The sequence below is a fragment of the Phyllopteryx taeniolatus genome, chromosome 21, assembly GCF_024500385.1.
Source record: "Phyllopteryx taeniolatus isolate TA_2022b chromosome 21, UOR_Ptae_1.2, whole genome shotgun sequence".
NCBI lineage: Eukaryota > Metazoa > Chordata > Actinopteri > Syngnathiformes > Syngnathidae > Phyllopteryx > Phyllopteryx taeniolatus.
Genome location: NC_084522.1, coordinates 16,650,275 through 16,676,275, shown reverse-complemented (window position 1 = coordinate 16,676,275; position 26,001 = coordinate 16,650,275). Strand labels below are relative to the sequence as shown.

At 43.4% G+C, this 26,001-nt stretch overlaps 1 protein-coding gene across 2 annotated transcripts in view; it reads right to left on the bottom strand.

The window, feature by feature from the left end:
• The window catches only part of top2b (DNA topoisomerase II beta), a 115,957-nt gene that overhangs the window by 25,813 nt on the left and 64,143 nt on the right, over window positions 1-26,001 (bottom strand). For both annotated transcript variants that reach the window (XM_061760859.1, XM_061760860.1), the window contains 6 exons: window positions 15,390-15,621; window positions 7,051-7,185; window positions 6,373-6,573; window positions 6,075-6,270; window positions 5,916-6,007; window positions 535-690 (listed from right to left, as the gene is read on the bottom strand). In XM_061760859.1, the coding sequence (XP_061616843.1) occupies window positions 535-690; window positions 5,916-6,007; window positions 6,075-6,270; window positions 6,373-6,573; window positions 7,051-7,185; window positions 15,390-15,621 (1,012 nt within the window). The remainder of the gene's footprint in view (window positions 1-534; window positions 691-5,915; window positions 6,008-6,074; window positions 6,271-6,372; window positions 6,574-7,050; window positions 7,186-15,389; window positions 15,622-26,001) is intronic.

Genomic DNA, 26,001 nt, shown 5'->3' with positions numbered 1-26,001 from the left:
CAAAATATTCTCAGGGGGCGTCATAAAAACTCGTGCCCCCAAGCAGCTTCTTATATACGGACATTCCGTAGCATTTGACAGCTGTGCTACTCTCTCTTCCTCCTGATCATCATGTTAACCAACTCCCTAGTTTTCCCTGTCATAGTCCCAACATTCAAAGTCCCTACTTTCAGTTTTAGGCTCTGTGCTTCTCTGTTCTTTTCAGGCCGATGAATCGCTTTCCACCGCTCCATCATCTTTGACCCACATTAGCTGAGTTACCACAGGCTAACAGGTTAACAGCAGCGATGACGGTTGTTGTTAATCCAGTCCGGTGATCCCGTTCTCTATGAATCCTTTGGATGAACGCTCATACTGTATTTGTTTGGCCGCTTGCTTGCTTTGATGCAACTCAATGCATTTACAGTATCTGGGCTTGGGACCGGCCTATAGTTTGCACTGGCTTGTGCCCTCCCGGAGGGCTGCATTCATAAAATTAAGACTAATAATGATGATCAGTGTGCAGAAGAGAAAAAGAAATGTGCTTCACCAAACCTTCTGGTCTCTTTGTTTCAGGAGCTCCTCCACCTTCTCTTTCGTCAAGCACCAAAGAGACATGTTGAGGATGTAATTAAAATTTGGGCCAGACGAAGTACCAGAGAGCAATGAGCTGTCGCTCTCATTTCCATCGTCGTCGTCTTCTTCTTTAGCCTGTGAGAGACAAAAAAAATCCTTAGAAGAAAAAAATCCAATGTAAAGTTTTTCTTTTCAAATCGTAATCGAATCAACTCGTGAGGAGGCAAAAGATTCTCAACTAGAGCTGGGCGATCTGGCAAAAAGGAAAAAAAAAAGAAAAGATCACAACTATTTTTTTTTCATATCGTCCGTTCTCGATTTTTTTTTTTAAATGAACTTTTTTTTTAAGTGGCCGGTTTTAAACCATCTGCACTGAAAAATAAAAAAGCTAGAGAGTAGTTCAACATTTTATGAACGCCTTTTGTTAACAATTTTCACTCAACAGCGCAATGAAAGTAGAAAAATATAGTTTGAAGTCCTGAGTATTTTTGGAGGGACAAGACACAAAATAAACAAACTGCCCCATCTGGGATAATGAAGACACCTTGGATTGTAAACACTATCATCCTCCAGCTATGATACTATTGTTGGTTGCTTCTATTATTGCTATTTTCAAATGTCCATCTTCTTTAACAATAATACAGATTAACTAGTTCTGCCACTTTATCCCACCTGAATAATGATGACACCATTGACTGCTGCTTTGGTCTGGTGGCCTCACCGCTAGCAGTGGCTAACTGCTAATGCTACGTGTGGTGTGCAGTGAGTGATACGCTGTACTGACTGTGCTCACATTTTCATTCTTTGCACATAATCACTTGGATGATGGTGGAACTTCTTCAAATTAATAAACGGAGTGTTGCTCATTTTTGAGTGATGTATATTATTATTATTATCGGGACCGATATTTGGCATTTTGGTGCATATCGGCATCGGCCTTAATCCAAAATGCTCTCAGTATCACACACACGTGACAGAGAAGAGAAAGTTTGAGCAAATGGAGACGGTCCAGGCTGCAAAATATACGGTGTGTTTCAAAGGTAAGTTAAGGTAGCAGACTTGACATGAATTATAAGAAATCCTAGTACTCTTTGAAAAAAATAAATATATATATATATATATATATCTATATATATATATATATAGGTTGATTGAAGACTCTAAATTGCCCGTAGGTGTCAATGTGAGTGCGGCTGGTTGTTTGTTTATATATGCCCTGCGATTGGTTGGTGACCAGTTCAGGTTGTACCCCTCCTCTCGCCCGAAGACAGCTGGGATAGGCTCCAGCACGGCCGAGACCCTAGTGAGGAGAAGCGGCTCAGAAAATGGAGACACAGACATACATACATACATACACCTCCTCTTGAACACCCTCATGTCTTCCCTCACGACATCGATCAACCTTCTCTTTGGTCTTCCTCTAGCTCTCCTCCTCTAGTCTGGCATCGCCAACCTCATCATCCTACCAATATACTCACTCTCTCTCCTCTGGACGTGTCCAAACCATCGAAGTCTGCTCTCTCTAACTTTGTCTCCAAAACATCGAACCTCGGCTGTCCCTCTGATGAGCTCATTTCTAATTTTATCCAACCTGCTCACTCTTCCGAGAGAATCTCACATCTTCATTGCTGCCACCTCCAACTCTGCTTCCTGTTGTCTCTTCAGTGCCACTGTCTCTAATCCGTACATCATGGCTGGCCTCACCACTGTCTTATAAACTTTGCGCTTCATTCTAGCAGAGACTCTTCTGTCACATAACACACCTGACACCTTCCTCCAACCGTTCCAACCTGCTTAGACCGGATTCTTCACTTCCTTACTACACTCACCATTGCTCTGGACTGTTGACCCCAAGTATTTACGATATCTTCTCCCTGTAGCCTCACTCGTCCTCCTCCACCGCTCTCATTTATGCACATATATTCTGTCTTACTTCGGCTCGTACATGTCCTGTACTATTCCAACATACTTCTCTGGCACTCCAGACTTCTGCCTGCAATACCACAGTTCTTCTCTGGGTACTCTGTCAAAGGCTTTCTCTAGAACTACAAAGACACAATGTAGCTTCTTCTTAAGTTCCTTGTCCTTCTCCATCAACACCTTCAAGGCAAATAATGCATATTGGTACTCTTTGTAGGCATGAAACCATACTGTTGCTTGCAAATACTCACTACTGTCCTAAATCTAGCCTCCACGACTCTTTTCCATAATTTCATTATGTGGCTCATCAACTTCATTCCGCTATAGTTCCCACATCTATGCACATAATTGTTCTTAAAAATGGGCACCAGCACACTTTTTCTCCATTCCTCAGGCATCCTCTCACCCACAGCCCCCTCTCCGAGATGCTTCCATTCCTCTGCAAGTATGTCATGAGGACCAACTGCCTTTCCATTTTTCATCCTCTTTCGTGCCTTACTAACTTCCCCCTTCTTAATCATTGCTGCTTCCTGGTCCACCACAATTGCAAGGCGCGACTACTCTTCTCTCTCATTTTCCTCATTCATCAACTCCTCAAAGTATTCTTTCCATCCATCCAGCACACTACTGCCACCAGTCAACACATATCTATCTCTAAACTGCTGCACATCCTTCCCATCTCTATCCTTCTGTCTGGCCAGCCTGTATAGATCCTTTTCTCCTTCTTTAGTGTCCAACCTGGCATACATGTCATTACATGCCTCTTGTTTGGCCTTTGCCACCTCTACCTTTACCCTATGTTGCATCTCCATGTATTCTTGTCTCTCAGTGTCCCACTTCTTCTGAACTAACCTCTTGTATTATTCCCTGTACTTTGAGGTTCCACCACCAAGTCTCCTTCCAAGCAGAAGATAGAACAAGTACTCTCCTGCCTGTCTCTCTAATCACCTTGGCTGCAGTGGCCCAGTCTTCTGGAAGCTCCTCCTGTCCACCAAAAGCCTGTCTCACTTCTTCTCGAAAAGCCAAACAACAATCTTCCTTGCTCAGATTCCACCACATGGATCTCTGCTCTGTCTTTGTCTTCTTAATCTTCCTCCCCGCTACCAGTCATCTGTCACACCACCATCCTAAGCTGTCTAGCCACCCTCCCCTACCACTAATTTACAGTCAGTAATCTCCTTCTGATTATATCGTCTGAACAAGATGTAATCCACCTGCGTGCTTCTACCGCCGTTCTTGTAGGTCACCCTATGTTCCTGTCTCTTCTGGAAATAAAGTGTTCACTCCAGCCATTTCCAACCTTTTTGCTAAGTCTACCACCATCTGTCATTCCAAATTCCTATTGAGTTGGCAAGATTACATATATTAACATTTATAAGGTTGAAGGCATTTCCTTGAAAATGTATTTATTGTTCCATAACTCTGGTTTAACTTCTCTGAGATGTCTAAAAGCAGCAAGCCTGTGTTTTTCTTATCCAAGGACATTCCCAAGCGGGGTACAACAGCTGGCTGGGTAGCTGGTGGAAATGTCCTGATTATGGAAATTTACTGTATCTGACTGAAGGACTTTCCTTATAATCTTTTTTTTTCTTTTCGGGTTTCGGGTTCAGAGAGAGTGTGGGGGCTTGCAAAGATCTTGAGGACAGCCAGCCATCTCCTCCCCTCTCCCTCTTAATTTTTGTTCTTTCTCCCTCTGTCTTTTTGTTTGTATCATGTAATTAGCTTTTTGTATTCAAAAAAATCATAACGACAAGATTGTTTCCTTAATTATTCTTCAAAAGAAGGATTTCCAACACAAAAGTGGTGTCAGATGTTATATCCTCGGATTGATAGCCAGGGGGACCCCGGGTGATTGAGCATTCAGGACCAACGGACGAGTACTGCCTCGAGCCCGAGAATTAGGACGGGGTTGGCTGCCGGAGCTCTGGATGTCGGCTGTCAGCTCAGAATCCAAACAGACCTGTTGTACTCCCGACAAAGAATTACGGAAGATAACATTTTATTTCCTTGAAAATTGGACCCTGAAGGTATGGCTGGAAAGCGAGTGCCTGGTGGCTGGACCTGCACCTATGGGGCCCGGCCAGGCACAGCCCAAAAGGGGAACGTGGGTCCCCCTTCCCATGGGCTCACCACCTGTGGAAGGGGCCATAGGGGTCGGGTGCAGTGTGAGCTTGGCGGTGACCGAAGGCGGGGACCTTGGCGATCCGATCCCCGGCTACAGAAGCTGGCTCATGGGACGTGGAATGTCACCTCTCTGGCAGGGAAGGAGCCCGAGTTGGTGTGTGAGGTTGAGAAGTTCCGACTAGATATAGTCGTGCTCGCCTCCACACACGGCTTGGGCTCTGCTACCAGTCCTCTTCCACTCTGGAGTTGCCGACGGTGAGAGGCGCCGAGCAGGTGTAGGTATATTTATTGTGCCTGTTTATTGGGGTTCACCTCGGTGGACGAGAGGGTCCTTCGGGTGAGGGGACGGGTCCCGACTGTTGTTTGTGCCTATGTACCAAACAGCAGTTCAGAGTACCCACCCTTTTTGGAGTCCTTGGAGGGGGTGCTGGAGAGCGCTCCCGCTGGGGACTCCATCGGTCTGCTGGGGGACTTCAATGCACATGTGGGCAATGACAGTTAGACCTGGAAGGGCGTGATTGGGAGGAACGCCCCCGCCCTCCGATCAGAACCCGAGTGGTGTTCTGTTATTGGACTTCTGTGCTCACGGATTGTCCATAACGAACACCATGTTCAAGCATAAGGGTGTCCACACGTGGGACACCCGAGGTCGATGTTTGATGATGGACTTTGTGGTCGTGTCATCGGACTTGCGGCTGGATGTCTTGGACAGGCGGGTGAAGAGAGGGGCGGAGCTGTCAACTGATCACCACTTGGTGGTGAGTTGGCTCCGACAGTGGGGGAAGATGCTGGTCTGACCTGACAGGCTCAAACGTATTGTGAGGGTCTGCTGGGAACGTCTGGCAGAATCCCCCGTCAGAAGGAGTTTCAACTCGGACCTCTGGCAGAACTTCACCCATGTTCCAGGGGAGGTGGGGGACATTGATTCACACCAGAGCAATATATGCTACTAGTTTCTCCATACAGGAGGCATCTTGAAGCTGTTATTGCAAACAAAGTATTAAATAAATACCAGTGGGCGTGTTCAATACTTTTTCGATGTGTCATTTCACATTATTACATAGAACTTAATTTCTCATCTTATTTGTTCTACTTTCTTTGTATGTATGGATTACTTGGGTTGTTCCCAACATCTGGTCAAATTTTCATGTCAATAGCCCCTTTGGAAATATATTTAATGAGAAAAATGGTGAGTTGTTACATATTTCAGCTGCTGTATATTTACAGAGACACAAAACATCGATATTTGGCCTCATAGCCTGATGTCACCACATGAATGTTTCATAAAAGCACAGCTTTGATGCAGTTAACTGTACCTTTTCTTGAGCCTTAGTCCAGGCAGCTACAGGGTCAGACTCATAGCCTTTCTGGACCAACATGCGGATTAGCTCACGCTTGGATTTGTTCTCTGTTTGGACACAAAATAAAGAACAAAATCTTCAGACTGAAGATTTAAAACTTTTCAAACCTCTTACCAATTGAAATTTTTCCTTCGATCTTCTCCAGCACAAAACGCGCTTGATTGGACAGTTTAGCTGCTTCAGCTCCGAGGCTACCAATTAACCAGTCCTTTCGAAGTTTGTAGTAGTGCAGGCGCAGCTCAAAGAATTCTCTTAGAATGTCTTGGACTGAATCATATCGCTTTAGACAACCCATGTGGTCAAACAGAACCTAAGAATAAAGTAGACGGGGAAAAAAAATTATGATTATACACCATCTTGAATTCCTATCAGAACTGATCTCTAGTCAATTTTAAGTTGAATGAATGTTTACCATTGAGTTGCAGGTGAGGCTGGATTGAAGTTTGAAGACTTTGTGGAGCCCAGCTGCCTCAGCCTGGGCTAGTTTTTCCTCAGACATGCGAACCACAAACTTAACGGTCGAATCTGTGTGGTACTCCTTATAATCGCTGATGAGTGATGGTGTTTTGTCGGTGCCCTGCAGCATCGGCTCCAGCACAGACTCCTTATAAGCCTGCACATGACCGCGGAGACCGTGATTATGCTCAGCACCAGTTCGCATTCCATTTTATATCCCACTTATTTTGTTTTAAGTTTGTGAGTGGTGGTTGGGTGGTGATGGTGACTGCTGCAGTATGTGAACCTTCACAGGACCAATGTCCTTGCACCAGTTCCCAAACATAATACCTAAAGATTCGTGCTTTGAATCGCGCATAATAGCATGAGCTGTAATGCTTTTTATCAGCTTTGACTTCTAATAACCGGCACATGCATGTTAGGCAACGTGGTCAACTGGGGACGAGGAGGTGTTTGACAAAGTGTCAGCTGCACGCGCCACATGCACATTCATTGACAAGTGTCATTTGTCCGTTTGGTGTTCAAGTGCTGCCTCTAAGAGTGAAGAGTCTTCTTCTACGTCATACAATACAACAGTTCTTCTGACATTTTAGAAATGTATCTTATACGGATTGGACAAGTAGCTGAAGTGTACCTGTGTCCATGTTCGGACGGGAAGTTCTGTGATCTCGATGGTGTTTTTGTCAAGGACTGACACCTCTCCGCTGACCAGATACTGGTTCGGACCCAGTTCGTGGATCACCCCTTTAAAGTTTTTATATCTGGGAAGCTATAAGGAAACAAAGGTAAGCTAATAAATCCAAGAAAGTTGTGGAATTATTAGGGCTGTCAAACAATACATTTTTTTAATCATGATTAATTGCATCATTTTCATAGTCAACTGGCAATTAATCCCAATTTCATCACACATTTTGTATCTGTTCTAAATGTACAATAAAATGCCATTTTTCAAGTTTTTAATACTCTTAACATGTGAGTGGACAAATCTATTTATTATTGCAACATAGTATTGCACCAAGTACCGATACAAGTACCAAACCAAGGTATTTTGACATAAAGAAAATAGCATGGTTCAAGTCTTGTAAAGTAAAACAAAACAAAAAAACAAACAAACGTGCGACAGCGATCCAGTTGTGTCTTAAAAGCAGTACACAAAAAGCTGACGGTCAGCTAATGACTGCCTGTCTGCTGACAAGTTAGAGAAATGCCTTTATATGGAGGGAGGGTTCTGTGTCTCAAGTGTGTGTGCGCATGCGTGCATGTCTGACTGGCGGGGACGAGCGAATGGCAAGGTGCCGCAGAGTCCAGATTACGTTTCCTCATGGAGAAACAAGATGCAAGAATCCTTTTGAACTACTCGCTACAAATCGCTCTTAGCGGTGCTCATAGACCTCTTAGCACGCAATTAGCAGGCCAATCTGGAAATCTGGGAAAAGGAGAAAAATACAAATCCCCCTGATTGCAAAAGGGTAAACCACTTAATATCCAAGTGGAGCAAAAAGGTCCGCTGTTTTGAGTGTCGTGGCTCTGTACGCAATGAACAACATCAGCCACTGAGTGGGTGCAAATGTATTGTTTACGAAAGCTTATATCATGTATAAGTATTAGGCTTAAAAAAAAAAAAAAACGATAACCGATCCGATCACAACATGAAGCGATGTGTCTATTTACATGACTTGTTCATTTGTTGTATATACTTGTGTACTGCATACTGTAGCCATCCAGTTTCTGTGCAGCTTATCCTCACAAGGGTTGCGAGCGTGCTGGAGCCGTCCGTCCCAGCTCAAATTCTTCTCGAGCTATTTTAGACAAAAGTTAAAACGCCGATGACCCCTAGGGGCCATTCAAGGATTGGCCACTCACATAAGTTTAGGTCAAATCAACATGACAACATGACAGAAATAATGGGTGCTAACTTACTGAAATTAAATTACTTTATTGCAAATAAATTACTTTAATAAATACTGTACTCTAACTTTCTCACTGTCCCAGCTATATGGACGGGTGTTTGAGTCCGTTTGACTTTTTATGTTTTATTTTTCCCCCCACGCTGCATGCTACTCAGGTGCACGATCAAATTTAGACGACGTTCCCCATGACGTACTTCAGTTGTGCACAGACTGCAAATAACTTGCGTGTTGTTTGTCTGAGACACCGCAAAATAGTCCCACACCGACGACGTGTTTTTTCACCCACAAGATTGAAAAAACTTTATTGGGCATCAGATAGTTACAGTACTGCGCAACAAGACACGTGACAAGGCTAAAAATAAACTAGCGTTTGGATTCATACGCGACGAAGATGCGGAGTTAAATGTCTTGTGCGGAGCCGATCGATCGGCGACTTATGACATGAAAGCCGATCAGCATAAAATGCTAATTATCGGCTGATACCGATAACACCGATCAGCTCGGCGTAAAATAAGTATATATAAATATAAACATATTAATATAGTCATGGGGGAGAGGGGGGGGGGGGCTATTGACCAATCTTGTTTCTACAGTTTCATGTTAATTTTTCATGTCTGGTACAACTAAAGGTACATTTGTTTGGACAAATATAAATATGACAAGGAAAATAGCTCATGACAGTTTAAGAGCTGATCTCTAGCCATGTTCATGGTTTTCTTGATAACCAAAAATATATTTAGTAATACAATAAAGCTTATATATTCTTCAGGTAATATACAGTGCCCTGAAAAAGTATTGGCCCCCTTCTCAAATTCTTACATTTTTGCATAGTTTCCCCACCCCAATGTTAAAGCTCATGAAACAAACATATAGACCCTTTCCAAAAAAATTGAATATCATGGAAAAGTTTATTTATTTCCATAATTCCGTTCAAAAAGTTAAACTTCCATAGATTATAGATTCAGGTCGCACAATTTAAACAATTTCAAGTATTTATTTGTTTATTTTTACATAATTTAGGCTTCCAGCTCATAAAACACACAAAATTAGGAATTCAAAAAATTACAATACTGTGAAGAAATCAGCCCAGATTTTGCAGGCCAGAAATGTTTTAAACTGAGTGTCACACACTAATCATCTAATAAACTCAAAGCACCTGCACGGGTTTCCCCAGATGTCATGAAATTGCTTCAGTTTGGTTCAGTTGTCTCAGTTGGGTTCAAAATGGGGAAGACTGCAGACTTGACAACTGGCCAGAAGACCATCGTTGATACCCTCCATAGGACGGGTAAGCCACAAACGTTGGTAGCTAAGGAGGCTGGCTGTTCACAGAGTGCTGTGTCCGAGCAATGGAAGGACAAAATGTGGCAGGAGAAGATTCACCGGCAAAAGAGATGACGGTGGGCTTCAGCGGATTATCGAACAGAGAAGATTCAAGAACCTAGCAGAGATCCAGAAAGAGTGGAATGTGGCGGGAGTCACAGCTTCAAAAACCACCATATTCAGACCCATGCGGGAGATGGGCTACAACTGTCGGTTTCCTCGGGTCAAGCCGCTTCTGATCCTGAGCCAACGCAGGAAGCGTCTCAACTGGGCCAAGGAGAAGAAGGACTGATATCATATCATCTTTCTTTTCCGATGAAAGTAAAGTGTGGCCCTAAACTCGGGAATCAAGGTCCAAGGGTTTGGAGGAAGACGGGTGAAGAACAGAACCCAGGCTGCTTGAGGTCCAGTGTGAAATATCCATAGTCAGTCACGATTTGGGGTGCAATGTCCAGTGCAGGTGTTGGTCAACTCTGCTTTCTTAAATCCAAGGTCACCGCAACAGTCTTCCAGAATGTTTTAGAGGACTTCATGATTCCTTCTGCTGAGGATCTGTATGGAGATGCAGATTTCATCTTCCAGCAGGACCTGGCCTCTGCCCATACTGCCAGACGCACCAAAACCTGGTTTGATGCCCATGTCATCACAGTGCTTGACTGGCCAGCCAACTCACCGGCTCTAAACCCCATTGAGAATCGATGGGGTATTATATCAAGAGTAAAATGAGGGGCACCAGACCCCAAAACAAGGAAGAACTGACAGCAAGCATCAAGGAAATCTGGGCTTCTATAACTCCCAGGCAATGCCACGGCGCATCGAGGCAGTAATTAAAGTAAAGGGATTCCCAACGTAGTATTGAAGATTAACATATCGTTTGGAAAGTGCGATATTTTCATTGATTTAATGTGACCATAATTTCTTTCTTTTTTTGCTCCAAAAACTGAGAAGTAAATGATTTCTCCACAGTATTCTAATTTTTTGAATTATTGATTTTGTGGGTTTTATGAGCTGGAAGCCCAAATTATGTAAAAATGAACAAATAAATACAACCCTAATTCCAATGAAGTTGGGACGTTGTGTTAAACAAATAAAAACAGATTACAATGATTTGCAAATCATGTTCAACCTACATTTAATTGAATACACTACAAAGAGAAGATATTTAATGTTCAAACTGATCAACTTTATTGTTTTTAGCAAATAATCATTAACTGAGAACTTATGGCTGCAACACGTTCCAAAAAAGCTGGGACGTGGCAAAAAAGTGAGAAAGTTGAGGAATGTTCATCAAACACCTGTTTGGAACATCCCACAGGTGAACAGGTGGGTGCCATGATTGGGTAGAAAAGGAGCTTCCCTGAATCGCTCAGTCATTCACAAGCAAAGATGGGGCGAGGTTCACCTCTTTGTGAACAAGTGCGTGAGAAAATAGTCCAACAATTTAAGGACAATGTTCCTCAACGTACAATTGCAAGGAATTTATGGATTTCATCATCTACGGTCCATAATATCATCAAAAGGTTCAGAGAATTCTGAGAAATCACTGCATGTAAGCGGCAAGGCCGAAAACCAACATTGAACCTTTGATCCCCACTGCATCAAAAACGACATCAATGTGTAAAGGATATCACCACACGGGCTCAGGAACACTTCAGAAAACCAATGTCAGTAAATACAGTTCAGCGCTACATCCGTAAGTGCAACTTGAAACTCTACTATGCAAAGCAAAAGCCATTTATCAACAACACCCAGAAACGCCGCCGGCTTCTCTGGGCCCGAGCTCATCTAAGATGGACCGATGCAAAGTGGAAAAGTGTTCTGTGGTCCGACGAGTCCACATTTCAAATTGTTTTTGGAAATTGTGGACGTCGTGTCCTCTGGGCCAAGGAGGAAAAGAACCATCCGGACTGTTGTGGACGCAAAGTTCAAAAGCCAGCATCTGTGATGGTATGGGGCTGTTTAAGTGCCAATGGCATGGGTAACTTACACATCTGTGAAGGCACCATTAATGCTGAAAGGTACAGACAGGTTTTGAAGAAACATATGCTGCCATCCAAGCAACGTCTTTTTCATGGAACCCCCTGCTTATTTCAGCAAGACAATGCCAAACCACATTCTGCACGTGTTACAACAGCGTGGCTTTGTAGTAAAAGAGTGCGGGTACTAGACTGGCCTGCCTGCAGTCCAGACCTGTCTCCCATTGAAAATGTGTGGCGCATTATGAAGCGTAAAATACGGCAACGGAGACCCCGGACTGTTGAACGGCTGAAGCTGTACATCAAGCAAGAATGGGAAAGAATTCCACCTACAAAGCTTCAACAATTCGTGTCCTCAGTTCCCAAACTTTTATTGGATGTTGCTCAAAGAAAAGGTGATGTAACACAGTCGTAAACATGACCCTGTCCCAGCTTTTTTGGAACGTGATGCAGCCATAAATTTCCAAGTTCATGATTATTTGCTAAAAACAATAAAGTTGATCACTACAAAGACAACATATTTAATGTTCAATATGTTGTCTTTGTAGTGTATTTAATTAATATAGGTTGGACATGATTTGCAAATCATTGTATTCTGTTTTTATTTATTTTTAACACAACGTCCCAACTTCATTGGAATTGGGTTGTACTTGAAATTGTTTAAATTGTGGGCCTGAATCTATCATCGATGAAAGTTTAAGTTTTTGAATGGAATTATGGAAATACAGTAAATAAACTTTTCCATGATATTCAATCTTTTTGGAAAGGGATTTTTCCCCATAATAAATGAAATCACCATTTAAAAATGGCATTTTAAGTTCCCGTGGGTTATATTTGTCTGATATTTAAATTTGTTTGATGATCTTAAACATTAAAGTGGGGAAACAATGCATCAATATAAGAATTTGAGAAGGAGGCCAATCATTTTTCACAGCAAAAGTATTGGAACGGCAAGGTCAATTTGTTTTTGTTGTATACAGAAGACATTTGGGTTTGAGATCAAAAGATGAATATGAGACAAAAGTTCAGAATTCCAGCTTTTATATTTCATTGTATTTACAGCTCGATGTGTTAAACAACCGAGGACAGAGCACCTTTTGTTTGAAGCCACCCACTTTTCAAGCGAGCAAAGGTATTGGGACAGACATCTTTTTAACACATCTCAATGTAAATACCATGAAATAAAAGCTAACCAATTCACCATATTACAACTATTTATGGGATCAGGTGACTAACTGACATAAGAGAATTTTAAAACTCATTCACTGCCAGCCTTCCGAGTTAACATGGATATTTGACTTCTAAAGCCGTCAATGGCAGTGAATGTGTTCACAACTATACAATGGCGCTATGCACGCTGAGAAATCCTCTGCTCGTGAGCCGCCATGTTTTAACAGTGACGTCATCATCACGGCGGACTACTTCAAGGGAAATAACATTCACAAATCTCTAAATCCACTTGAGAAGTTTGCATTTTAGCAACAAGGGAAGCAAAATATGCAAATAAGGACTTCATTAATTTTGTAAATTAAACATAAAAACACATTTTTAAAAAGGCCAAACTACAGCAAGTGTCTCATGAATGGTTTTACTGTACGTTGTAATCACTCTAATCTAACCTTAGAAGCAATATTATGCACTGCATTTATTTGTTTTTTAGCAAACTCCCTGTGGGCTTTCATGTGTCTCGCACTCCGCCATAAAGCCCCGACTGGTGGAGGACTGCAGTGGTGGTTGACTTTCTAGAACTTTTTCCCATCTCCCGACTGCATCTCTGGAGCTCAGCTACAGTGATCTTTGGGTTCTTCTCTGACCAAGGCTCTTCTCCCCCGACTGCTCAGTTTGGCCGGACGGCCGGCTCGAGGAAGGGTTCTGATCGTCCCAAACGTCTTCCATTTCAGCATTATGGAGGCCACTGTGCTCTTAGGAACCTTAAGTGCAGCACAATTTTTTTTGTAACCTTGGCCAGATCTGTGCCTTGCCACAATTCTGTCTCTAAGCTCTTCAGGCAGTTCCTTTGACCTCATGATTCTCATTTGCTCTGACATGCACTGTGAGCTGTAAGGTCTGATATAGACAGGTGTGTGGCTTTCCTCATCAAGTCCAATCAGTATTATCAAACACAACTGGACTCCAATGACGGTGTAGATCCATCTCAAGGATGATCAGAAGAAATGGACAGCACCCGAGTTAAATATATGAGTGTTACACCAAAGAGTCTGAATAATTATGGCTGTGTGATATTTAAATGTTTCTTTTTTAATAAATCTGCAAAAAGTTTAACAATTCCGTTTTGTTTTGTCAATATGGGGTGCTGTGTGTACATTAATGAGGGAAAAAAAATTACTTAAATGATTTTAGCAAATGGCTGCAATATAACGAGTGAAAAATTCTTGGAGGTCTGAATACTTTCCGTACCCACTGTATTTCTATATTGCACTATATTTATTTGTAATCAGACACTGATATAAAAAAAAGATAGGTATAATTTAATTTTGGGTGTGGAACGGATTTCAAATGGGGGGGGGGGGGGGGGGTGACTCTGTCTGCTGCGGGCCCCCAAATGATAGTAACAGCCCTGGTTAAAGCCAGTGCCGCCACCGCTCAGCATGACAAGCACGCTGTGATTAGCGGCTTGTGCATTGATGAAGAAGGCAGCTAGCTCCGAGAACTATCGTGCATTGCAGGACACATTGACCACACTTCAAACATACGTCGCAGTAATATGCATGCTTCAATTCGGGTCGTCTTCCCCGATGCGCTGCTCCTCTCGTGTGAGCCTGCTGGTTACTGCCAGCAGCGGCCGGACAGACGATAGAAGCATTTTACGAAGCGGGGGAAAAACTAAATCAATAACGCCGTTCGCACACAGTGCGCTCACTTGAACTTTGATCAGGGAGGGCTTTTGACGTGGGCAATTTTGATTCGCCAGCGTGGCTAACGTGGGAAATATTCGCTTCGCCACATCCTGTTTTTCAATCGGCCATTGGTGAGGTTGCAAATAAGCAGCTCAAACCCTGGTCAGCATCCATTGCAGCCTGGTTATCTTCGGAGGGGATCCTTCCATCTGTGGTCCCTTCTCAAGGTTTCTTCTTTTTTCCTTAAATGGGGGTTTGAGTTTTTCCTTGCCTGGTTGGGGGTCATATCAGGGGATGTTATCGATCTTTGTCAACTCTTCTGATTGAGGGCTATAAAAATAAACCTGACTTCACTTTTGGACTATAAGAGGAAACTCCACACATAAAGGTCAGAGCTGGGATTCGAACCAAGAACCTCTTTGTTGTGAGGCTGACATGCTAACCACATGCTTCACTGTCAGACACAAATTCATCACGTATTTGAAATTTAAAGTGTGAATCCGTCCAGCCATCCATTTTCCATATCGCTTATCCTCACTAGGGTCACCCGTGTGCCGGAGCCCATCCCGGCTATCTTTGGGCGAGAGGCGGGGTAGACCCTGAACCGGTCACCAGCCAATCGCAGGGCACATCTAAACAAGCAAACATTCGCACTCACATTCACACCTACGGCCAATTTAGAGTCTTCAATTAACCTAGCATGCAGGTTTTTGGGATGTGGGAGGAAACCAGAGTCCCCGGAGAAAACCCACGCAGGCACGGGGAGAACATGCGAGCTCCACACAGGCGAGGCCAGATTTGAACCTGGGTCCTCAGAACTGTGAGGCAGATGCGCCAGCCAGTTGGTCACCGTGCCGCCTAAAAGTGTGCAATTCAAATAATATTTCAATTTTCTAACCAGTTTACCATTGCTAGGGGGTCTTGATGGTTTAGCATCCGGCTGATGTTGTTGACAATCTCTCGGGGGTCGTAGTTGGGAATCTTACATGCCCAACCTGTTCCAATGCCCTCTGCACCGTTTATAAGCACCATCGGAATGATGGGAATGTACCACTCCGGCTCCACCTTTTGGTTGTCATCATAAAGGAACTTCAGCAGGTTGGAGTCCACTGCTGGAAATAACAGCTTGGCAAGAGGACTGTTGGAATTGAGACAAAGTTATCAGTCATTGAATATCCATTTGGAGTTACTTAACACAAAGACAAATCGTAGAAGACCACATTTTGTGATTAGGGTTCCCAAAATAGTAACCTTTTCCATTCCATACAGCAATAACTGTAATGTTTTTGTTTTATTGACGTACACTTAAAACATGTATACGGTCGTGCTCACCAATATTGGCACCCATTAAGTTTAAGTTTGTGGAATATCTCCTGAAGAAAATGAATCATGTGAAACAATATTTGTATTTGATACAAAAGAGCAAATGAATTTTGCTTTTCTGTAATGATAGACTGATTTTCTTCCAGGGCCGAAACTGATGCCAATTATTAGTAATCAAGGGGGATGATAACCGATGATTGGAGCCGATATTCATTCAGCGGTAAAAAGAAAACTATTGGCGTCAAAATTTGAAATATTGAAATCTCCAACACTTCATTTCAATGACTGTAAGCACATTTATGAAACAGCTTTTCAAATTTGCAACAGGTTTTTTTTAACCTTCCAAAATAGTTGGCATCTTTGCTTTAAAATTCTAACAAAAAGTGCAGGGAGCGCCCCGGCTCAGCAGCAATGTCTTACAAAGTTAAATGAAAACTTTCAACGAATAAATAGTGCTCGAAAGTTTTCCAAAAATCTCAATACAATTAAAACAATTTACATAATAATGATATACTAGTACTACTACTCATAATAATAATCATCATAGTAATTTTGTTTAAAAGTTCAAAAAGAAAAAGTCCAGTGTTCCCAGGGTCAGCAGCATCTGTTATACAGTTAACTGCAAATTGAAATAAATAGTTCCCGAAAATTTTTATAAAGCAAATAAAACAAAGATAGAGTTGTCACGTCCACCACTGGAGTGGGTCCCCTTTCCGCCTGTCGATCACTGGCTCCTTGAGGTACAGAAGAAGCTCACCCTCAATGCAGCTACTGGCCAGCAGGTCACCAGTGTGATGTGCCAGGAGAGAGCTGAACGTCTCATCAACACGGCTGCAGAAAGACGCGCGTTCTCTCCTTGCCTATTGTGGGTGTTTCCGCCATTTGCACGTGTTTATGTGCAGCTGCCTGCTCCTCGTGTAGCAGCAGAAATAGTTATCCATCCATCCATTTTCTGAGCCGCTTCTCCTCACTGGGGTCGCGGGTGGTGCTGGAGCCTGTCCCAGCAGTCATCGGGCAGGAGGCGGGGTACACCCTGAACTGGTTGCCGGCCAATCGCAGGGCACATACAAACAAACAACCATTCGCTCTCACAGTCACACCTATGGGCAATTTAGAGTCATCCATTAACCTAGCATGCATGTTTTTGGGATGTGGGAGGAAACCGCAGTGCCCGGGAAAAAAAACCCACGCAGGCACGGGGAGAACATGCAAACTCCACACAGGCGGGGCCGGGGATTGAACCCCGGTCCTCAGAACTGTGAGGCAGACGCTCTAACCAGTCGTCATATACACACACATATACATATATATGTATACACACACACACAAATAATGGCAAATTATCATTAACTTAGAATTGTATGGCTGCAACAGGTTCCAAAAAAGCTGGGACAGGTGGCAAAAAAGACTGAGAAAGTTGAGGAATGCTCATCAAACACCTGTTTGGAACATCCCACAGGTGAACAGGCTCATTGGGAACAGGTGGCTGCCATGATGGGGTAGAAAAGGAGCTTCCCTGAATCGCTCAGTCATTCACAAGCAAAGATGGGGCGAGGTTCACCTCTTTGTGAACAAGTGTGTGAGAAAATAGTTCAACAGTTTAAGGACAATGTTCCTCAACGAACAATTGCAAGGAATTGAGGGATTTCATCATCTACGGTCCATAATATCACCAAAAGGTGCAGAGAATCTGGAAAAATCACTGCATGTAAGTGGCAAGGCCGAAAACAAACATTGAATGCCCGTGACCTTCGATCCCTCAGGCGGCACTGCATCAAAAACCGACATCAATGTGTAAAGGATAACACCGCATGGGCTCAGGAACACTTCAGAAAACCAATGTCAGTAAAGGCTGTGTTGGTGCCAATGGCATGGGTAACTTACACATTTGTGAAGGCACCACTAATGTTGTACATACAGGTTTTGGAGAAACATACGCTGCCATCCAAGCAACGTCTTTTTCATGGACGCCCATGCTTATTTCAGCAAGACAACGCCAAACCACATTCTGCACGTGTTACAACAGCGTGGCTTCGTAGTAAAAGGGTGCGGGTACTAGACTGGCCTGCCTGCAGTCCAGACCTGTCTCCCATTGAAAATGTGTGGCGTAAAATATGACAACGGAGACCCCGGACTGTTGGACAGCTGAAGCTGTAGATCAAGCAAGAATGGGAAAGAATTCCACCTACAAAGCTTCAACAATTAGTGTCCTCAGTTCCCAAACATTTATTAAATGTTGTTAAAAGAAAAGGTGATGTAACACAGTAGCAAACATGACCCTGTCCCAGCTTTTTTGGAACGTGTTGCAGCTATAAAATTCTAAGTTCATGATTATTTGCTAAAAACAATAAAGTTGAACATTAAATATCTTGTCTTTGTCGTGTATTCAATTAAATATCGGTTGAACATGATTTGCAAATCATTGTATTCTGTTTTTATTTATGTTTAACACAACGTCGCAACTTCATTGGAATTGGGGTTGTATGTGTATGTGTCTGCATGCACAGGTGCACATATTAAATGCAGAATAAATTCAATTGCGTCACCGCGCATATGCGCACCAAGCGTTTTGCGTTTGCTTTTTAAAAAAAGCGTTTGCCTTCCGTAACAAAAGTTCATGAAGAGATTCCATTGAATATGTTCACGCAAACGATTTGTTCATTTGAACGAGTCATTCTCAAACGACACAATACCACGACACTCGGAGATTGGGAGGCAAATTAACGGGTGTAAATTGAACACAAACGAGTTACTGGTGTTTGAACTTTTACCCATTATCTTGTCTTTTCTAAATGGAGACTGCAGCAAAACACAAATGCTAGAAAAAGAGAAAATGGAAGTCAAATATTATTCAGATAGGGTTCTTTTACCAATGATAATTGAGCATTTTGTTGACAAAAAGCTGATGTTTTGAAAATCAATTGGTTGTGAAGCTAATGAAACGCGCCAATTGGATGGTAGAAAACCGTCAAGGAGTTCTGCATTGTTTATGTGACACGAAAACTAGCTATGTTGGGTTTTCATGAAGCGGCTTACCAAAATTGCATTAGTTACTCCAGTTACTAGTGCCTCTTGTGAAAGAAGTTTCTCTCTTCACTTAAATCAAACAAAACACACACAAGAAAGCCACTTGAGCATTTTAGGAATAGAAAAATATTGAATCTAGGAGGTCAAAATCTCTTCATTTGGAAAAAATTGTTGCAATTTGCCACTCACCATGGAAATCCTGCAAATTGTAATCATGCAAAAAATGTAAATCATGCAAATTATTTTGGATATCATGCAAATTGTAAAGATCTGTAAATATGAACAAAGGTAAACAATATTCATCAGAGTGTCACTTTTAGAAAGGCCGATTCCTTTTTTATTGCAAAGGTATCATCAAAATTAAAATACCTATATTCTATTTCTTTCCATAAAACTCTGCCTTTGATAACATGAATGGCAAATAAATCCTTTAATGCGAATCAATTCAAGTGTCATGAGAAGCTTTTCAAAGTAGCAATTCATTTACTTTCCGCTTCTCCTCACTAGGGTCGCGGGCGCGCTGGAGCCTGTCCCAGCTGTCATCGGGCAGGAGGCGGGGCACACCCTGAACTGGTTGCCAGCCAATCGCAGGGCACATACAAACAAACAACCATTCGCACTCACATTCACACCGACGGGCAATTTAGAGTTGTCAATTAACCTAGCATGCATGTTTTTGGGATGTGGGAGGAAACCGGAGTGCCCGGAGAAAAGCCACGCAGGCACGGGGAGAACATGCAAACTCCACACAGGCGGGGCCGGGGATTGAACCCGGGTCCTCAGAACTGTGAGGCAGACGCTCTAACCAGTCGGCACCGTGCCGCCAGGAATTATCAGATGAGGAAAATGCTAGCAATGAGCTTGCTCCTGCTGGAGAAGAGAAAGCTCAGAAGAAGAGGCAGGAGCCTCATGAGCTGATCTAAAGACACACATGAACACACAGAGTTGTTTCTGCATCCCTTCCAACGCAGCCTTTTGGACATGTGGGCCAGGCAGCGAAACAGTGTATTTTTTTGGGACGTACCCACTGTCCAATCGGGTGCGTTTATAGTCTTAATGAGGAAGTGGAGTGCAGTAGTCTGGCTGTAGCAGCCTGGCTAAGTGGTGTGGCTGCGTACAGGTAGTTAGTTAGAGCTCTCAATGCCAGGAGGCACATCAGGCCACAATTTCCGTTTCAGTAATTTTTACAGCAGCAGGTGATCGGCCCACTGTCCAACCCGAGCAGCTGGTATTCCGAGGCGGTCTCCCATCCAAGTACAAACCAGGACCGACCCTGCTTTGCTTCCGAAATCGGGCAGCATTTGGGGATCGAGTCGCAGCTGCGTATAGCCCGGCCATATCAAGGCACTTTTAATTTTACGATATCGGGCATTCTGAATGTTATCTCCCTTATATATATATATATATATATATATATATATATATACACAGACACACACAGCGGCTGAAATAAGTACTTAACACCGCCAAAGGTGGTATTAAGCTGAAATTTTCACCAGATGTTGGGAACAACCCAAGTAATCCATATATACAAAGAAAGTAGAACAAATAAACTCAGAAATTAAGTTGTGTGTAAAAATGTGAAATGACACAGCGAAAAAGTATTGAACACATGAAGAAAGGGGTGTGCAAACAGGCATGGAAAGCCAAGACAACGACTAAAATCGATCAAAAATCAAACTGCAATCAAGCCCCTTGACAGTACAAATGAATATCAGCTGGTTCAGTCCTAATTGATGGCCTACAAAAAGGTCTCGTTTGCAAGGTGTGAGTCAAGACACATCTCATGATGGGTAAAAGCAGAGCGCTGTCTCAAGACCATCGCAAACTAATTGTTGCAAAACATAATGATGGCATTGGTTGCAGGCGCATAGCTAAGCTTCTGAACGTTCCAGTAAGCACAGTTGGGGCCATAATACATAAGAGTAAAGCACTCCGCCGCCATGGCCTGGATGCACGCTCACCACGCAAGATCCCAATTGCTGAAAAAGAAATGCATGTCAAAGCTCATTTAAAGTTTGCTGAACAACATTTGGACAAGCCAGTTAAATACTGGGAGAATATAGTCTGGTTGGATGAGAGCAAAACTGAACTGTTTGGATGCCATAATCCACACCACTTTTGGAGGAGAAATGGCACTGCACATCACCCTAAAAACACCATACCAACAGTGAAGTTCAGAGGTGGGAACATGATGGTGTGGGGCTGCTTTTCAGCAAATGGTACTGGTAAACTTCACATTATTGAAGGAAGGATGAATGGGCAAATGTACATAGTAGACATTCTTGACAAAAATCTGCTGCCATCTAAGAGGATGATGAAAATGAAACGAGGGTGGACATTTCAGCAGGATAATAATCCATGAACATACTGCCAAGGAAACTCAAATGGATTCAAAGAAAAAAAATACAGCTGCTAGAATGGCCCAGCCAATCCCATGACTTGAATCCAATCGAAAATCTACGGAAATAACTGAAACTCAAGGTCCATAAGAGAAGCCCACGGAACCTTCAAGATTTGAAGACTGCTTGTGTGGAGGAATGGGCCAAAATCAAACCAGAGCAAAGCATGCGACTAATTACTCCATACAGGAGGCGTCTTGAAACTGTCACTGCAAACAAAGGCTATTGTACAAGGTATTAAATAAATACCAGTTGCCGGGTTCAATACTTTTTCCCTGTGTCATTTCACATTTTTACACACAACTTCCAAGATCCAAGATTGCGCCTAACCGTGCGGTCGACTCATGTACGTGCTCTGTAGTATTGACTGTTTTTGTGATTTTATTTTGTCTTTGGTGACATTACGCGACTCATTTACGCAAGGGATGATTGGCTAAACATTAGGGAGTCTAGCCCGGACTTTCTTTCACCGGACTTTTTTTCTCCGAGTTACTCACCGGTGGGGCGGCCGCGGCGTACGGAGCATGGCGGCAATGGCGACGAAGGGGGAAGCGCACCGGCATCCAAGTGAAGCTCAGTAAGAGAGGATTTCGAATGGTGCTCCCGTCGATCCACATCGCGAATCTACGCTCCCTACCCAACAAAATGGACAAGCGTCATTTTCTGACAAAGACCAGTAAAGACTTTGGACGTTCCGCCGCCCTGTGCTTAACGGAGACATGGCTTTGTAAACGCGTCCCCGATGGCGCCGTAATGCTTCTGGGCTTCCAACTTCACCGGGCAGACCGCGTCACGGAGTTATCGGGGAAAAACAAAAGGCAGCGGGATACGCATCTATGTCTTTTTGCACAATTGTTTTTTGTCAATGTCTTTATGTCTCCAAAGTGTTCTGTAAATTGAATGTCTGTTGTACTAGAGCGGCTCCAACTACCGGAGACAAATTCCTTGTGTGTTTTGGACATACTTGGCAAATAAAGATGATTCTGATTCTGATTCTGATCACCGAAAAATGGTGTACCGACGTCAGCACACACTTGGAGTCGCTGTTTTTGAACTGTAAGTAATTTTGCTTGCCGCGTGAGTTTGCGTCTTTCATCCTTGCCGGTGTTTACATTCCTCCTCAAGCTAACATGTGCGCCACACTGCTAACGCTCGCTGACCAGGTAAACCAAATTGAAACAAAGAACCCAGACTCACGCCTCATTATTCTTGGTGACTTTAACAAAGCTAAACTCAACCACGAACTTCCTAAATACAAGCAGCACATCGACTGTCCTACCAAGGAAAATAACATTTTAGACCACTGCTATACTACGCTAAATAATGCATACCGTGCTATACCTGGTGCAGCTCTGGGCTCGTCTGATCACTGCTTAATTCACTGAATACCAACATACAGGAAAAAACTTAAATGCGCGAAACCTACGGTGAAAATAGTCAAGAAGCGGACCAATGAAGCAAAGATGGAACTTCAAAGCTGTTTAGACTGCACAGACTTTGAAAATTCAACTGGCAGCCTGGATGAATATACGAACACTGTCACATCCTATTTCAGTTTCTGTGAAGAGGCCTGTGTACCAACAAAGTCATTTCGCACGTTCAACAACAACAAGCCGTGGGTCACTGCCAAACTTAAGCAACTTCGCCAGGCTAAAGAGGACGCATATCGAAGTGGGGATAGGGCCTTGTAAATTTGCACTAGAAACAGATTGACTAAAGCAATTAGCATGGCAAAGAGAAATTATGCAGTAAAGTTAGAAAAACAGTTTACCACTAACGACTAAATCAGTCTGGCATGCATTACAATCACTAATAAATTACAAGTGACCATCCCCCCAAGCTGAGAACAATAAAGGACTAGCTGACGACTTGAACACCTATTGCAGATTTGAAAAGGATACTTTCACACCCCACACCCACCCAGCCACACCACCAACCACCATCACACCTCTGACTCCCCCTCCTGCGTTGAACATCCACGAACAGGAGGTGAGACGCATCTTAAATCAGCAAAAGATCAACAAAGCGGGTAGGCCCAGACCTTGTGTCCCCATCCTGCCTCAATGTCTGCGCGGACAAGCTCACTTCAGTCTTCACACAGATCTTCAATAGATCTCAGGAACTGTGTGAAGTACCATCCTGTTTCAAACGCTCCACCATCATCCCAGTCCCCAAGAAACCTGCAATCCTGGGTATAAATGACTCCAGCCCTGTCACCCTGACATCTATGGTCATGAAGTCCTTTGAAGGTCTCGTGCTGGACCACCTCAAGAGCGTCACAGGTCCCCTGCTGGACCCCCTGCAGTTTGCCTACCAAGGAAACAGGTCTGTGAATGACACAGTCAACATGGGACTGCACTTCATCCCAGAACACCTCGACGGCGCGAGGATCCTGTTCGTGGACTTCAGCTCGACACAATCATCCCCGAACTCCTCTCCTCCAAGCTTCTACAGCTCAGCGCCTCGCCTGCCATCTGCCAGGGGATTTCTCGCTTCCTGACAGGCAGGACACAGCATGTGAGGCCGGGGGACATGCCTCATCTACACGCACCACCAGCACTGGGGCGCCCCAAGGTTGTGTCCTCTCTCAGCTGCTCTTCTCTCTCTACACAAACGACTGCACCTCAACGCACCCGACTGTCAAACTCCTGAAGTTTGCAGACGACACCACAGTCATCGGCCTCATCGAAGACGGTGACGAGTCTGCGTATTGATAGGAAGTGGAGCGGCTGAAGCTGTGGTGCGGCTAACACAACCTGGAGCTGAACACGCTGCTACAAAAAGGGACAAACTCTGACTGAAACAGACAATCAAAACTGCTGAAAAGGTTGTCGGTACCCCCCGACCCACCCTAGAGGACTTGACCAATACTGGCCACTCGTGCTTGAGAAGTATATGCACCATTTGCACAATTGACATTGTCCCAGATTATCACACTACTAGTCACTTCAAATTGCATAAAGTCTCTGCGCCATTTTCACAACAGTCACTGCACGATACTATTGTTCTATTAGTCATTTCAAACTCGTCTAATTGCTAGAGGACTCAGCATCATTTTGCACAATTGTCAAAAAAATAATAATAATAATTGTTGCGGCATTACCAGATAACTAGCGACCCTTTATTGCTCAGTCACTGTTTTTATCCATGTCTTTATGTGTCAAAAGTGTTCTCTGTCAATTGACAGTCTGTTGTCGTACTAGAGCGGCTCCAACTACCGGAGACAAATTCCTTGTGTTTTTGACATACTTGGTAAATAAAGATGATTCTGAATCTGAATTCTGATTCTGAACTTCATTTGTGAACTTATTTGTTCTACTCTCTTTGTATGTATGGATTACTTGGGGTTGTTCCCAACAGCTGGTGAAATTTTCATATCGAGAGCACCTTTGGAAAAATACTTGAGAAAAATGGTTACGTTTTAAATGCTTATTTCAGCTGCACACATACAGTAAAAAACAATTTTTTAACATGACTATTTATTATAAACGTTTGCCTAAAAAAATCCTCTCACTATTCTGTCATTTATTAAATAGAAATAATTTTAGTAATCTTAATTGAGGCGGCACGGTGACCGACTGGTTAGAGCGTCTGCCGCACAGTTCTGAGGATCGGGGTTCAATCCCCGGCCCCGCCTGTGTGGAGTTTGCATGTTCTCCCCGTGCCTGCGTGGGTTTTCTCAGGGCACTCCGGTTTCCTCCCACATCCCAAAAACATGCATGCTAGGCTAATTGACAACTCTAAATTGCCCGTAGGTGTGACTGTGAGTGTGAATGGTTGTTTGTTTGTATGTGCCCTGCGATTGGCTGGCAACCAGTTCAGGGTGTGCCCCGCCTCCTGCCCGATGACAGCTGGGATAGGCTCCAGCGCGCCCGTGACCCTAGTGAGGAGAAGCGGCTCAGAAAATGGATGGATGGATCTTAATTGAACTAAAACAGGAAAAGTTTCGTCTGATTTCATGTCAGACAGTCAAGAAAAAAAAAGCACAATGTATTTTTATGGTCGTGCTCAAAAACATTGGCACCCCTTTTTGAGCACGACTATGTATACACTAACGCGCACACACACACATATAAAACAGATGGAACGGTTTTTGAAAACCGTCACAATGGTTTGGTTCGACTGTTTCTGTTCGGTACTAATTTCTTTTCTCATTTACGAATGTGGCGACGCAGCGAACAGTAACGCTAACAGCACTAATGCAAGCCAAGACGTGCTGCAGACGGTTGTAGCGGTGCGTATATGGTGCGTTCTGAAATTCAAGCGGGCGCCCCAACGCTACTCTGACAGTGTACATTCCAACAGTGCTCTGAGTTTCGGAATGGTGTCGCAAGGGGTGCTCGGAGGATATTTCCGAAGGCTCCCACAACGTGCCTGAGCCTGTGGTGAACTGTGGGTAATGTAGTCACGATGACCTTTTGAGGCGCTTTCGATTGGTTGTGATCTTACATACAAAACTAGATTTCCCAACAACTCTTAAGTTAGTCCCATAAACATTTGTTTTTAGCATTAGTTTGGCTCCCAAGCAACATTGTACGGTAGGAAAAATACATTTGGGAACATTTCCTACAAAATTAACAGTGCTGAAACAAACCAGTAACGGTATACAAGTTTGTGTGTGGAGAAAACCCACGCAGGCACGGGGAGAACATGTAAACTCCCCACAGTCAAGGCCAGGTCCTCAGAACTGGTAGGGAGATGTGCTAACCAGTCGTCCACCGTGCCTCATGGTAAAACACCAAATAAAAATATCATAAAATATATCA